This window comes from Erithacus rubecula, assembly GCF_903797595.1.
Source record: "Erithacus rubecula genome assembly, chromosome: 1".
NCBI classification, from domain to species: domain Eukaryota; kingdom Metazoa; phylum Chordata; class Aves; order Passeriformes; family Muscicapidae; genus Erithacus; species Erithacus rubecula.
In genome coordinates, this window is record NC_136658.1 from 96,319,342 (window position 1) to 96,334,668 (window position 15,327).

The window sequence follows — 15,327 nt, forward strand, 5'->3', positions numbered from 1 at the left end:
ATTCTCATGCCTTCTCCAAAAATTTATCCATCACAGTTCACTTGGGTGCACTGTAAAAAATGTGGGGATTTATGCTAAAAATAAGGTTTCCTAGTAAGTTCATCAAGTGCTCCACTTTCTGTCATACTCTGTGGGGTCATTTGTTCCTATTGTACACTCCCTTCTAGTTTCCTAATACTGAAAAGTGTTCTATTTGCCTTTTTTGGTATATACTCTTAACATGTGGCAACTTCCCTAAACTGAGTTTTGTTTTGGAACTGGTTTTGAGTTCAGTTTTCCTTTGTGTCTGATTTTCTAGGTAGCATTTGGAACTGCTCTACAACATATTCAGATGTGCTCTATGACTCTTTGAAGATAGTATTAATTTTTTTAATTTTAAAAAATTTTTTAACTTGTTTGAAGATACCCGTTGTATAAAAAGTGAGCAACAGAGGTCCTAGCCCTGAGCCTTTTCTAGAGCTGTGCCAAGTATTTTGAAATCCAACTACACTGCCTGCTCTTAGCTGCTCTCCTTGTATTTCAAAGTATTCCTTTGAATCTCAAACTTGTCTCCTCAAAGGTGCTGCCTCTCCTCCTGTGTAAGCACCTCTTTCCTTTCTTCCAGTGCATGGTGATACACAGGACAAATTTGTTATTATTTCCTTGGATCTTCCCAGTCTTGCTAAGTTCCTTTCAAAAACTGGTCAGAATTGCAAACTTTTGCTAGAGGGAAATTTGGTTGCAGTTAATAGCTGGGGATTTTAGCTTTTTCTGTTTTTTTAATCAAGTGCTAAGTCTCTCCTGCTAATGCACATGCATGCACACATTTGAGCTGTGCTTGTCTAGTGAAGAGTAGGGCTGAGGGAAGAACCTCTTTTCCCAGCTGCATTCTGAGTCCTCAAGGCAGGGCTCAGAATTGTATTTGTAGTCTGAGATACTTTGTTTCAGGCCTTTAGAAAGTTAATCCTCAGATATTTTTTGTTCCTTTCTGGTTTGGTTGGGTTTTTTTTTTTTAAGTTTTACTTTTAAATTTTGGTAATTCTACCTTTTTCTTCTTGTTTAGACATTCCTTCTTGAAGGAAGGTTGTATTTCCTTCTAACAGCCTAACTCAGCTTCATCTAACTGTGCTAGCTTTTACAGACCTTGCTGACTCTGCCACCCATTGAGACTGAACTTTTAAGTAATTTAAGAATGCTGTGATGCCCATGAAGACTTTATTTTAATTTCCTTTAGAACTGTTTGTTATCTTTTAGCTTTGGGGTTGCACATTGTTTTGGATTTCTTGTTTGAACAGGGATCTGGGCTGTGCTTGTCTCATGGACTGGGACACTTGGAACAGGCCTTTGTGTAATTCCAGATTATACCAAGAACACTGCTGCTAAAGCTCTACTTCAAGAAAGTAACCTCTTAGAGCTTTTGCAAATTTAAATACCCTGTTCCTTCTCATTATATTTCAAGCTGAGGAAATAAATTTAAGTCACTAATTGTTAAACTTAATCTGAATACAGCCATGTGACGGATACTCCATATTAATGTAGTTCACTATTTATGCCCTGGTGTTAAGGGTCAAAATAACTACCTCAGTTCTGCCAAGGCCATGATGATACTGGTATTTCATCTATGTAATTTGTTGGAGTTGGTTGGTTTCTACCTTTTATGCCAATATTCATATAAAATAATTTGATCTTAGTCGTGGTACCTGTTTTTTAACTCCTGCTCATCAAAGCTTTTGCTAGCTTTGTGAATCTGATGTTTCCTGCTGGGTGGTTACTGACTCTTCTAACCCAGTTCTCCAGAATATGCACTGTTGATGTTTTAAAAGAGCAATCCATTGCCTTTTAAAGGGGAAGAATAGTTTAATTCTCAAAACATTATCCATGTTTGACTCTGCTTGAACTGGGAGAAGTGTTGGGTTTGAAATTCACAGGACAGAAGCTGATGTTGAAAGAACTATGGAGAATCTACCCCACCAAACATCCCAGTAGCCATAAAGCAACAGGTCAAACTGGGTGTTAGACTTAAATATTTGTTCCCTGTAGAGAATTTGCACAACTTTGTTCAGCTGTTGCTGTGCTGAAGTGAAGAGGCCTCACATACACATGGAAGACAATAAAGTATAGTATGAATAATGGCATAAACTGTGTGGCTACCTAGCAAAAATTACCTGTTATCACACAGTTCATGTTCTCAAGAGTCTTGCATTTTACAATAAAACCAAATGCAGTTTTTTGTACACAGTAAAGGAAAACCCCAAACTTACTTTTTCCAGAATGAAGCAAAATGCAGCAATGTTACATGCCCTCTCATGTTTGTTGTTGTACAGTATCAGTCTTCCAAAATATTTCAGTATCAGTTACATTTAATGTCTTGCAGCTCCTCACAACTACTTCTGTCAAGTTCATCTTCAGAGGAGTTGATGATAACCATCCCATTCTTAGGGAAAAGTGGAACCAAAAATTTGTGATGCCCCTTGGCTTTATTGGCAATAAAAGACCACTCTGCCACAGTGCTGCTGCTCTCCAGAATAAGATTTTTATCATTCAACTTCCAGAAAACATGTATGTTGAAATAAAACAGCTGGCTTAAAATACAATTTTATAGTTTCACTGTCATTCATGCTATATTTCAGTACAAAGAGGAAATAATTTAGATTCTTTGGTGTAGGCTAAAAAGCTTTGAGAGAAAAATACTGCAAAATTACATCAAATACATAGGTGTTGAGATGGAAGTCATTCTAAACTGGCAGTTTTTCACTTCAGATTACCTTTTATAGTTTTCATTATACTTGGTCTTCTGGGAACAGCCAATCTGAAAAAGGTAAGTCTCAAAACTCCATTCATTGGCCTTTCTGTTCAAACCTGTGTGCAAAGCCTGATGCTGGTTCCTTTCCCTACCATACAGCAACCTGCAGGAATAACACACTGAACTGAGTATACTCCATAAGTACACCTAAAAAGTAACTCTTGTCTAATGCAATAAATAATATCTTGCTGGGGCCATTGTTCAGATTGACTGCTCTATTACTTTTTTTTTTTTTACTTCAACTTCCATTATATTTACTGCCACCAAAAAGCAGTGCATAAGCAGTTATCTAGTTCCTGTGGGAGACAACAGCTTTTAAAATCAAAATCTGATGGCATTCAGATAAATAGGCTTCAATGGGATCATCTTCCAATGTTTCAAAACATGCTACTCAGGAATTGAAAAAATACTTTAAAAGAAACCTACTTGCAAATTAAAAACCATATCGATTCCAGCACTGCATTCTCTGTAACAAAAGTCTTTTAGCCAATAAGGGTAGACTCTTCTAATTAAATACTGGCTGCAGGCATGGGCTGTCTTGGACCTGCCTAAAAAAGATTGGTATGAGGTTGCTGCTACTGGGGGAAGCTGTTTTGGACTGAAGACAGGTTTTGGAGAAAGTCCAGACTTGGGGAAAAGAAAGCAGTGTAGGGGTTGGGTTTACAGCTGCACTTTGAAATGCAGTTATAGTTAATGAAATTTCATTCTCATTTTGTTCCCTTATTAATTATCTCATCTTTTCAGCTGTAATAGAGCAGATACTGACTGCATCTCTAGGCTTCAGGAGGCTGCTCCTCTCTGCTCTAGAGGGAATGAGGACTTTGTGGAATGTTCAAGGTACCACCAGTCAGTGATCCTTACAGATCCAGATCTGAGCTCTTAGTGATTCAGCAAAGAAAATCAAGAACAGTGGCAAACTTTCCACATCAATGTCAAAGAGGGACTTTTCACAAGTGAAGGGAGTGCTAATGGGTACTTTACGCTGCAAAAGGTGGATTTAGATTAAGAGATTAGGAAGAATTTCTTTGCTGTGTGGCAGTGAGGTAGTGGAACAGGTTGCCCAGAGAAGCTGTGCATGCCTTATCTTGAAGCCCCATCTGTGCAAGTTTCCAAAGACAGGGTGCATGTCCCAGCCTGGTCTAGTGGAAGGTGTTTCTGCCCATGGCAGGGGGCTTGGCAAACCAAACTCATATTTAGAGAATATATTAATTTCAATTTTCTGTGCATGGCATTTTAGGGTTTGTACACCCAGAACACCAGCAGAACCAAAGCACAGTCAATCAAGCAGTGGTCAAGGTGTTTAGCACATCCTGTCCTCTTGTCACCTCTCTGAACTCCAACAGCATCTCAGCCTTCCAGAGGAGTATTCAAGCTCCTTTGCACCTACCTGCATCACTCTAATAGGAACCATTTTTGAAAAAGTGTGGAGAGGCAAGTCCATGCATGGTAACCCAGTGACTCCAAAGCAGGGGAGTGCCCTGGTAACAGCAGGCAGGGAATTAAGAAAAAGTAGCATAAGAAAAGCAAGAACAATGCAGTTGCTACACTCTGATTTCCCTCTCCCATTCAGTTAGTGAGGCAGTAAAAAGAATGCAGTGAACAACCCCAACCATATCTCACACACAAAGCTGGAATCACCAGTTCTAGGGATGAGCTGTCCTCTATGTGTTGGTACCAAGCAGCCAGGAGGTTCCTTGAAGCAAGCACTGAAGAGGACCTGCAGCAGAGAGGGGTCATGTCACAGAGCACAGCTCTGTCTGCACCAGGAGGAGCCACCACCATGCTCTCAGGGAAGTATTTCTGTTTCTCCAGAAAGCTGAGCCGTTAACATCTTCACTTCCTGCCTTTTAAAAGCTGTGTGTGTCAGAATGATAGTCAAAAAATGCAGGGCCTGACCAGAAACCACCTCTGAATTCAGTGTTTCACGCTTATCTTGTGCTGTCACTTGCACTTCCCCCGCAGGGCAGGGGAGAGAACAGGAAGAAAATCTCCTGGTACAGCTGGAGGAGTTTGAGAAGTGGGTGAGGGGGGAATGAAACCACTTGCCCCCTCCCTGACACAGGTCACTGCCCTGCCACCATCCAAGCAACAGCCACCACAAAAGGCCCTTCTCACCTTCCTCCACCCATGTTATTGCTCACATGGCCTGAAGTAAGGAATATGCCTTTGGCCAGTTGGGGTCAGCTGTCCCAGCTGTGTCCCCTCCCCAGCTCATGCCCCTTCCCCCCAGCCAGAGTGCAAGCACTGCCCAGCAAGAGCCAAAGCACAGGTGCCTTATCAGCACCATTCCAGCCATGAATCCAAACCACAGCCCCCACACTATATCAGTGCTGGGATGGACCTGACCTCATCCCAGCCAGAGCCAGCACAGGCAGCTGCAGAGATGCAGCTTGAGCCCAGTAATCTACTAACTTGTTACAGGTCCAGTGGAGAGGAGAGCAAGGTATCACTTTTTCAGTATCAGCCATCACCATGATCTCTTTTTTTTTTTTTCCAGCTTGAGCAGAAAGATCAGCAGCAATTAATTTAATTAATCAGCAGCAATACAGCCAGCAATTAATTTAATTAAGGTCTTAGGTAGCTAAGAGCTATAAACTCCACTTAGATTTGTCAGACAGCTCCCAATGTAATCCATCTGCTGTGTAGATCCATGAAAAATAAGAAATTTTGCTTCTATACAGGTAAAATTCCTGAGCTTTTCAGTCAGTTCAAGGTTTAGAAGCAAACTGTATTTGTCTATTATTTGTTCAGACACTAATGTATTTTAGACAACTGCCTAATTGCCCCACTTAACTACAAAATGCAACAAGAAGGCTCTAACCATACACAGGTGACACCAATTCATTGAGAGGGCACTGGGACCTTGGCACTTCAGAAAATTATAAAGGACAGTGCTTTTATCACCACCCAAAAAAATACTCCACAACACACTAACACATAAATCCCACCAAAACAAACAAAATCCAACCAATAATTACCCAAACACAAAGAAGTTACTTGAGTCTGCTTAATATTTACTGGCTCTCCTCTTCCTATAGCCCTTTGCTTCGTGCAGAACTCAAGTTATCTAGTCCAGGGTTTTTCTGCATGAAGACAACTCTCATCTTCCCAAACTTTGAATTGTTATAAATTAAAAAATACATAACTTTAGCACCAGGGAGCAATTACATTTATTCTATTACTGAATGCAAGAAGGCATTCAAGTTATACCAGTGCACATTAACCAAACCAAGCATTTTTTCTTTTCCCCTCAATATAATTTATTTATGCAAAACCAATCCAAAACTGGTGTGTAAAAGTGAAAAGCTCTTTTTAATCATTAATAAAAAGGGGTGGGGGAGTTTATACAGTTTCTATGTGTGAAGAGTGAGGATATGACCATTTTATTTACAGGAATACACTAAGTTGATTTACAAATATAGACAGAGGTATTAAATTCTTATTTTCTCTTAAGCTAATTGCTGTACAGTATGTAGCAGCTCAAAGTGCCCACAGATCCAAGAGTATCCCATGACAACTTCATTATACAAGTTTTTTGCTTAATTTGATTAGGAATATTCTTGTTTTGCTGTAATGCTTATGCCCAGTGATAGTGAGGTTTTGGTTTGCTATTTGGTTTTGGTTTTTTTTTTCTTTGTTTTCCAGGGCTTTATGTATACAGTAATACAATTTGACTATGTCATTTCCAGTAGTTCCTTACAGAAGAGAAGTTACATTCCTTAAGCTTCCAGTTCAGCTGCTGTTATCTCTACTTCTTCATCACTGTAAATGTTTTCTGCCTGAAGAAACAAAACATGACATTACAAATCATACACACAATTGTTTTTAAGCAATTTTCTACACTTCATATAGAAGAAAACCTTGATAATGCCAAGGTGGCACAGCCATCATCCCCTCCTTGAAGGGATTTTCTCCCTGCCCTTTCTTAAAGGCCTTCCAAACTTAGGAATGGGCTACATACACAGTGGGTACATTTTGGCAGCTGCCTTCTTGCATTGCTCCATTTCACAGCAAAAGCAGTAGCTATTTAACCACCTTTTATGAGCATTTTATTTAGAATTATTTCAGCCACAGTCTAAACACACAAAACAAGCACAGGCATTAAGAAAAGAAGCCTGACCTGTGAAACACATTTAAATCTGTTAGAGTTTTTAAAGTCAATTTATTCCCAAATTACTTTATTCCACATTTCTAAGATAGCTGATCAATTTCCTGTAATGTGAAGTAATATGAACTAACTGGGGATTTAAAAGGCATCCTGCTTTACAGCCAATATATGGGGGAGGGAGGGGCCATGAGTAAGTCTTGGCTAATATAGGATATAAGTTTGCAACTGCTTTATTAAGAATAAATCTTTAATATTAATTAGGACCTAGGACTTGGAATCAAGAATTAACTAGCAGTTGCTTTTATTCAAGTTGTTTTAGTCTTGGTTTTCTTTTTAAAGTCTTGCACTTTTTGATTAGATCAAGAAGTATATGGCACAGACAACTTTCAGGCCTTGAAGGCACAAGCTGCCCTAAGAAGAACAAGCCTTCTCAGTTTCATTTATACAACAAGTAACCCAAGAGCTGTTGTGACACTCACCACCTGCCAGATCTGCATTATGTTGTCCTCTGATACAGAACAGATTACCCAAGGCTCATTAGGATTCCAACTGAAGTCTGAGATTTTGGCAGTGTGTCCTCCATGAATAAACTGTTAAAAAACCCCCAGAACCTTCAGTAAGCCATTTCAACTCTAGAGAAATCTGTTAAAACTCAGGATTCTTAAGTTAAATTAATCATGCTAACAACTATCCAAAGAAAAACTTGCTACTAGAGATTCACAACAGACATAAGAAAGGCATGTTCAACTGCTTCCCATTCACTCTTATGGACACAGATGCAGTTGCTGAGACAGAATTTGAGATAACAGTTCCTATTATTACAGCAACAACTGACATCCTCACAATGGTCTCCTTACACACAGGGCTGGGCTGTGAAATCCAGCCATATTTCATTCTGATTGTCTCTAAGAGCACTTACACAAGAAATGGGGAAACCTTCAGAACTGAAGGGAAGAAGCCTACAGCAAATTAGAGCAATGAACTAGAAACCAGGGAAGCAAAAAGATTTATGAAGAGCTGCAGTTTTAGCAGCACAGTGACAAAGATGCCTGGAAAGGCATCATCAAGACACCTCACTGCCACACAGCATGTCAGTACACTGAAACCTGAACAAAAGGTACCTACCAGCAGCTCAGAAGGCCCATCTTCTGCATCCTCTGCAGACTGCTCTTCTCCAATTTTGCTGTAAGAAAGTAGGTTATACTTTTTACTAAATTGACAGTTGCATTCTCTGTCAGCTTAACTGAACAGTTCCTGGCCTTCGTTTCCCATATTTGCAATTGGTGTGCACTGTGAAATATCTATAAGTACCAGGTATAAAACATCAACAGTCTGGCACTGTCATTATTGAAATGGAATCTTGATAAGAACATGGAGGCAAAAATCACTTACTGATCTGACTCCTAAAGATTTTTAACCTTTTGCACATTTACAGCGTAGTGGGTTTTTAATATATAGTTGTATGATTTCTAGTGCTTTTCCTGCTCTTACTCACATTTTAGAATAATTAACTATTTCTAACACATTCCTTAAATTCTTATTTTTAAGAACAATTTCTGACAAGGACACTTTGTATTCCACCAGAGATTGAGACATAACAAGAAACAGGACAAAGAAACCCCTGGACCAACACCAAAGGGGCAGACACAAGGGTGTTTTACTGGGCCAACTGATCTTCTATTGGATATACCTCTAGAGAAACTAATTAACATTTTAAAAATTGCAGAAATCCTTTGTCATGCATACACATATAGCCATATTTGTACACCTAAAAGCTTTAATGAAAGAACTGCTTTTTATCCTACCACTTTAACACTGTTGCAGGTTTTGACTTGACTCTAGGCAACAAGTGGACAACAGAAAACAATGCTGTTAACAAGAAATCCAGATGGAAAAGTAACTTTAGATGTACTGTGCTGTTTCTATTTATACCCAAAAGACTAGGCCTGAGGTAAGCAAGGAAAGTTAGAGAACAGCACAAATTAAACCTTCCAAATAAAGCATGCCTGCAGCCTTTTTTTATTCATCTGTTGATACATACTAACAAAGGCATTGCTCCTCACCTTAGATCCCATATAATAAGGCGAGGATCAGTACCACTTGAAGCAAGAATGGTTTCATTGTGAGGGGACCAGTAAACCTATTGAAAGAAAACTTCAGTGGAGCAGCTACTGATTTCTAAAGCATATCCTGAATAACCAGCCCACGGGCACTAATTTTTAACTATACTATGTAAATCAGTTTCTTCCAGCACACAGGCCATCCAATAGTTCAAACAAACTGCTTTAGTCTAAAGTTTTATCATACTGAACAGACAACATTATTTCACTATTACAGATTTACCATGTTTCATGAAATGTGTCTAAAAATGACTCTTACTTGCATGTAATTAGATAAGCACAAAATTAGGTTTGAATCCAAATCCTCCCTACAGAATATTATTTTAGATAAACCTTCTACTTAAGGTATTCGTGAACATCTAGTATTTTTTTATCAGCAAGTTGTTGACTACTTAATTCAAAGTCAAGTGAGGAAAGGAAGAAATAAACTACACGGCACTATCTGTAATTGTCAAACATAACATAGTGAATTTTGGTTCAACAGATTCATTTGTGTTGCAAGAACACAAATCTACATGTTCTTGTCCAAACCAGTACTCACTCCTCTTGGGTTTTTTTACAGGTTATAAGTAGCTTGCCCACCTGAAAAATCTCATCCTTGTGAGATTCAAAAGAATGGAGTTTCAGCTTTAAGTTTCGAAGATCCCACAGAGCCACTGTCTGGGAGACACAAGCAAGAAACTGGTTTTGCTATAATGGCTTTCATCTGCACTACTTAGGAATGTAAAGTGTACACAAGTGAAAACCTTGTCAGCAGAGCCAGTTGCCAGAATGAACTCGCTGTAAGGATTGAAGGACAGACAGTTGACCTCGGCTGTGTGAGCATCCACTGAGTGACTCGGCTTGGACGTGGTGTTAGATCTTGTGTCCCAGCTGTGGCAGTGAAGGGTTTGGGAGCAGGAAGGAAAGAAGGGAAGCAAACAAACTTAAGTTTTTATAGGAAATTCTTTTACAATACAGCTTTTATTACTAAGCTCAACTCAACTGCCAAGCTAGTTTTCATTCCAAAACCTTCAGTATTTTGTGTCTGTTGTACGTGAACAGCTTGCACCACAAAGATGACATACATATTAGTTACATCTTTTCAAGTGCTGTGAACACATTAGATGGCATGTAGATTTCAGTGAATCTGCACCATCACTGATTGCCAAGAAGAGCTACATTAAATCACTCCAAAATTCAGACCTTTTTTTATACAAGTGCTGTGGACTAGGTCCATTGGCAGTGATGCTGTTTTGGTTTTTATCTTTTTTGCTTTTATATATTCTCCATTTTTTACACATACATTTGTACCCTATTGTATTAGTGGCTAGTTTTCCTAGCAGTATTCCATGCCCTTTCCCTAGGCAGAAAGACAAAACATATTCCAAGGGCCTCTATCCTATCTTGGTTTTCCCTGGCTACCAAGGTTGAAAACAGCTCATGGAGACACATTTTCATAAACAAAGTACAGCCACTACCAAGGCTGGTACTTGCCCCAGAGAAGGGGCTTGACCTGGGGTAATTGCATCAGCACTTGTCCTCCTAATTGGAGCTTTTTTATCAATTATGCTAATTTTCTAAACTTATAAAACTGTACCCACCCCTGTGGGGAGGTAGGCTTTTGTGGACATTCTTCCATAACTGCCCCAGAGGCCTCCAATAAAGATCCACTTTTATATTGTCCCCCATACAATATTATCTCAAAAGTGTATGTCATTTCATTTCTAGGTTGAAAAAAAAGGCATCAGCAGGACACATCAGGCCCTACCCAAAAACCTCCTAACTTACATCATAAGCTTCTGATCATCTGCCACAGATCCAAACACAGACTCATGGAGCAGGTGCCATGCCACATCTTCCACTACTGCAGAGTGCCCAGTAAAGATGGATTTTGCATCAATAATCTTGCCCTCTTTGGGTCCAGCACTTACATCCCACAAACACACCGTCTGTAAATAAGTCACATTCTGTTGAAATGTAAACTCTCTATCATCTTTCAAATAAATAATCAATCACATTCTACCTATAAAGAGACAACACTCCTGAAGCAGTTCTTTTCTTCTGAAAAAGACAACTTCTTATGCCATTAATGAGAGCTAAATTATCTGCAAGTTCAAGGCCCAAGGATTATTTAGAAGCAATTTGCACTTTAAAGTCCACAAAGAAATTTATGAACTATTAGTTATTGATTTTTGAGAGTCTTACTAATTTATGATCTTGACCTAAACCAGTTTAAAGGGTTTCTTCCAGCAGACAACTATAAAAACATCTGTTCTTACAGCAAGAACCTTAAAAAGAACTCATGGTTGATTACAGCCTAAAGCCAACTCACAGCCTTTAGAAATATAATTACAACATGTGAGAGCTTCCCCACGTAACAATACACAGCTGCACTAGGACAGATTTTCTCCAATTTTCTACTAAAGCATAAATTAGGAGGAGTTGGACTTTTTTAAACAGGGGAATAGATGTAGTTTTTACATGATCATCTGATGCACTGAGAAGATGTCCACTCAAATTTGAGTTCCATGATAATCCATAGCCTTCCTTCTGGTGTCCTCTTAATCTAAGGTCAGGATTACACTCTCCACTTGGGTCTGCAAGATAGAAAATTCCTTTTATTTAGCATCTCCTTGCCCCTCAATCCTTAGGAGCATCATTCTCACCCAAAAATTTGTTTCTGTTGCAATAATTACATTTTATACATGAACCTCTTCAGAGAGTGCTGCTTCTAAGATTCTTTTATGAAAGTGACCATAACCAGGCAAAGTCATTGAAGATATGGGCCTTCTCCTTTGGGTCCCAGAGCCCAGCAACTCTCTTCCCACCACAGTTAAACCCAAGTTTTCCCCTCTTTGACATGAGGCATTTTGCTTAGCTCCAAGGAGTCTGACCCACCTGGTTGTGAAGGCTGTTTAGTGTAGTCAAACAGCAGCACATCAGCAGAGGGTGTTTTTGTCGCAATGATGTGGGGGTTCTGCGGCATGTAACGGGCACGGTTCACTTCACCCTCGTGGTTAATTTTAATCTTCATCTCAATTTTGCCAGGCGCAGATCCAAAGCCACCAAATTCTATAGTTGTCAAAAAAATGTCAGTTTATCCCATCCATTATTTTAGACTACTGAAACAGCATTCCACAACATCTTCCCTACTCTAAGAAGCAGTGGTAGAACCTTATTAAACACAAGCAAAGACTAGGAAAGACTCGCATCGTGCAACACAAAACATTAATACTTTTGATATTTGGAATCCTCTTTCAGAGCTTTAGTCTTAATTTGAGGTAGATGTGTACCAGTTTTCTCCACAACTGAGAGCTGGTAGAAATTCTAGTAAGGATTGTGTAACAATGTTACCTAAGCACTTCTGAAACAAAGTTTCCTCTTTTTAGTTGTCTAGAATTAGTGTGGACTGGTAAGTATACATCCACCTTTTGTATTTAACAGAAAATTAGAGTATCATTATCAGAACAACTGAAAGCAGTAATGATACTGCACAAACAGAATATAAGAATGCTGCATGCCCACCTCCTTTCTCAATGTCAGATTGCAAAGCATCAAACCGATCATTGTTGGGAATCTGGACTCTGGCAACAACCAGGTGGTTCTGCTCATCAGATGTGTGTGTTCCCAAAACCAGCCAGTGCAGAGCATAATCCTTTCCTTCTGGCCTGTTTAGAATAATAAATGTTGGAATAAAATTATGTGCTCAGTTTCAGAAGTTCCGTGGCTTGCATCAATAATCCTCTTCAGGGATCTAGAAAAGAGACTCCCCCCAAGAGATCTTCCCCTTTGTTGCAAAGACTTGTGCAATAAAGCAAACTGGACTCTGCCATGGGCAAACCAAAGACACAACCAGCAAGGCTTGAGTGACAATACAAGGCATTAAAAATTGCCACTGTGGCTTGAAAGGGACAGTTACACAGTTTGCACAGCAGTTAAAGGTAATGCCAATACCTACTTCAGTCTAATTTCCCTAGAGTCTCACAGTATTGATTTAGGAAACAATCAATACTCCTTCCATAAAACATAAATCCTGAGGGGACAACCTATTTTAGTTACTTCTCTTAGAAGCTTTTATCACTTATCTTAATTAGAATCAAATTTCTCATCTGGTGGTTGAATGCAACATTTAGTTAAAAGTGAACAGCTGGATGGATGGTACCATTTATCTCTGAAAGGACAAATTTGAGCAGTAAAAACCAAGCAACATCTGCATTCTTTCATGCAACAAGCCAATTATGTTGCCTCAATCCAAGCAATCCAGAATCATTTGGGAAATCCTAAACTACCACAGGCATTACTACACCACTTCCAAATGTGGAGGGGAAAAAAATACAAAGCCAAACAAGAAACAATACACATGCACTTACTTGCATCAGGAACAGGTGTCCCATCATGTCAGATGACAGACAAAGAAGCAGTCCTTGCCTTAAATGGCTTACATATTTTGACACTGGATAATTGGAAATACCAGGTTTTAAACTGAATATTAACTCAATCTGCAAAATACGAGGCAAGCAGAAGTGTTCCTCATAAGGCTCTACACCCTCAAACCCCCTCTGCATTTTCTCCAAGCCATGATTAGTCAGCTCACATCTCTAAACATCATCCCCAAACATTCTGGTACACCAAATGAAGTGGTCACCTAACCAACATGTAAAACATTCCATATGCAAAGTGGAACTTTACAGAAGAAAGAGACCATCCTCTGATAACTGCATGAAGCTTACACATATTTTAAAATCTATCTAAATCCATGTTAGAGCAGTCCTTGTCCTCTACCTCAGTGGAGCCCTGAGTTGTTACTGCAACAATTTAAGTTCTGTAGTAGTTGGCACATGAACGGATTCTAGCCCCATCTTCCTGATTCTTTAAGAAATTAAAGAGAGCTCAGTTTTTTCATAGGTGTGTGGAAGAATGGAAAATTTCATTATGTGAATTCATCAATGAACCAAGGATAAAACCAGGATGCAAAGAACCAATTTTAGAATATTCTCTTAAATAAGACCGGGCTTAAAAGATATCGAGCTTATACCATACTACAGATACTATAGCTTAGACAAAAGCATAGTGCATATGAGGATAAATAGTCTTAAAGAATGAGCTAATTCAGTAGATAGATTTCTCGATCAGAATTAACTACAGATGAGCACTAGATCTCTTATTTAGAAGTAAATTGAGAAAGATTTCTGTGCTCACACCTCACACCACCTTCTCCTCCTGCTAGTCTAATCTACACTTCGGTTAAGTATCAACTTGCGACCTTCTTCCTCGATGCTTTCGCACACCGGAAGCGTTTTTAAAGCTGTAAGCAAAATGAAGAGCTACAAGCTAACAAAAACAAGTCTAACCCAAATTCTTGTCGTCTTGCATGGTTTTTATCCTCAGTTACTCGGCCCAGGCGGTTAACAGAGAAGGAGCCGTGCGCTCCACCCGTTTCTCACCTGGTCACATCAGGCAGCCACTGCACCGTGAGGCTGGGCCACTCCAGGGCGTGCATCATCATCAGGTCGTACAGGAAGGGGGTGTTCTTCCTCCAGATCTTGTACTCCTCGCTGTTGACACGCTCCTCCACCGTGTCCGCCGGCACTGCGGGAAGGGATGAACGGACGGTGGAGGGGGTGAAGGGGGAGCAGCCCCGGCCGGGGCTCCACCGGGGGGTTACGGGGCAGGAGTGGGGGTCCTGCAGCGCCCTCGGGGGCGGCCGGCGGGACGGGAACTGCAGCCGGCCATCCCCGCTCCCTCCTCCCGCGGAAACTGCTCGGGGAGGAATCCCGGAGCTCCGCTCCGCCATCCCGGGCACACGCACCCGCACACCCACTGCCCGGCCGGGCACAGGGGCAGGCAGGCGCTCCTACCGTCCTTGCTCGCCATGGCGGAGAGACACAGCGCCGCGAGGGAGCGGAGAGGAGGCGGCAGGGAGAAACGGAGGAGGTGGGAGAGGGAGCGCGCACAGGAGCCCCTGGAAAGGTGGGCGGGAGGGAGAACGAACGAGGCTACACAAGCAAAACCGGTACCACAGAACGCCCCCGGTTCTGAGGACCCTCGGCCCTTAAAAAGCTGTGGGGCCAGGGCGGGGCCGGGCGAGGCGGGGTGAGGAGGAGCCGAGGGAGGGAGAGGAGGGGCCGGGGAAAGGCGAGGAGGGGCCGGGGGAAGGAGAGAAAGGAGCCGAGGGAGGAGCCAAGGATGGGAGAGGCGGGACCCATGGAAGGCGGAGGCGGTGCCGATGAAAGGAGGAGGCGGTGCGGATGAAAGGAGGAGACGGTGCCGGGGGAAGGAGGAGGCGGTGCGGGGGGAAGGAGGAGGCGGTGCCGGGGGAAGGAGGAGGCGGTGCG

General features: G+C 41.0%; 1 protein-coding gene across 2 annotated transcripts; it reads right to left on the reverse strand.

The window, feature by feature from the left end:
- Window positions 1-6,017: 6,017 nt before the first annotated feature.
- On the reverse strand, window positions 6,018-15,071 carry RBBP7 (RB binding protein 7, chromatin remodeling factor). Of its 2 annotated transcripts, none has more exons than XM_079313262.1 (12): window positions 14,880-15,071; window positions 14,437-14,581; window positions 12,518-12,660; window positions 11,891-12,064; window positions 11,474-11,589; window positions 10,781-10,941; window positions 9,757-9,883; window positions 9,593-9,670; window positions 8,954-9,030; window positions 8,016-8,073; window positions 7,370-7,480; window positions 6,018-6,561 (listed from the first exon to the last, which is right to left on the reverse strand). In XM_079313262.1, the coding sequence occupies exons 2-12, from the start codon at window positions 14,496-14,498 to the stop codon at window positions 6,502-6,504; spliced, it is 1,167 nt and encodes a 388-aa protein (XP_079169388.1). In that variant the 5' UTR covers window positions 14,499-14,581; window positions 14,880-15,071; the 3' UTR covers window positions 6,018-6,501. The 2 variants fall into 2 exon arrangements, with proteins under 2 accessions (XP_079169388.1, XP_079169387.1); XM_079313261.1 differs by having other exon boundaries at window positions 14,851-15,020.
- Between the last annotated feature and the right edge of the window lie 256 nt (window positions 15,072-15,327).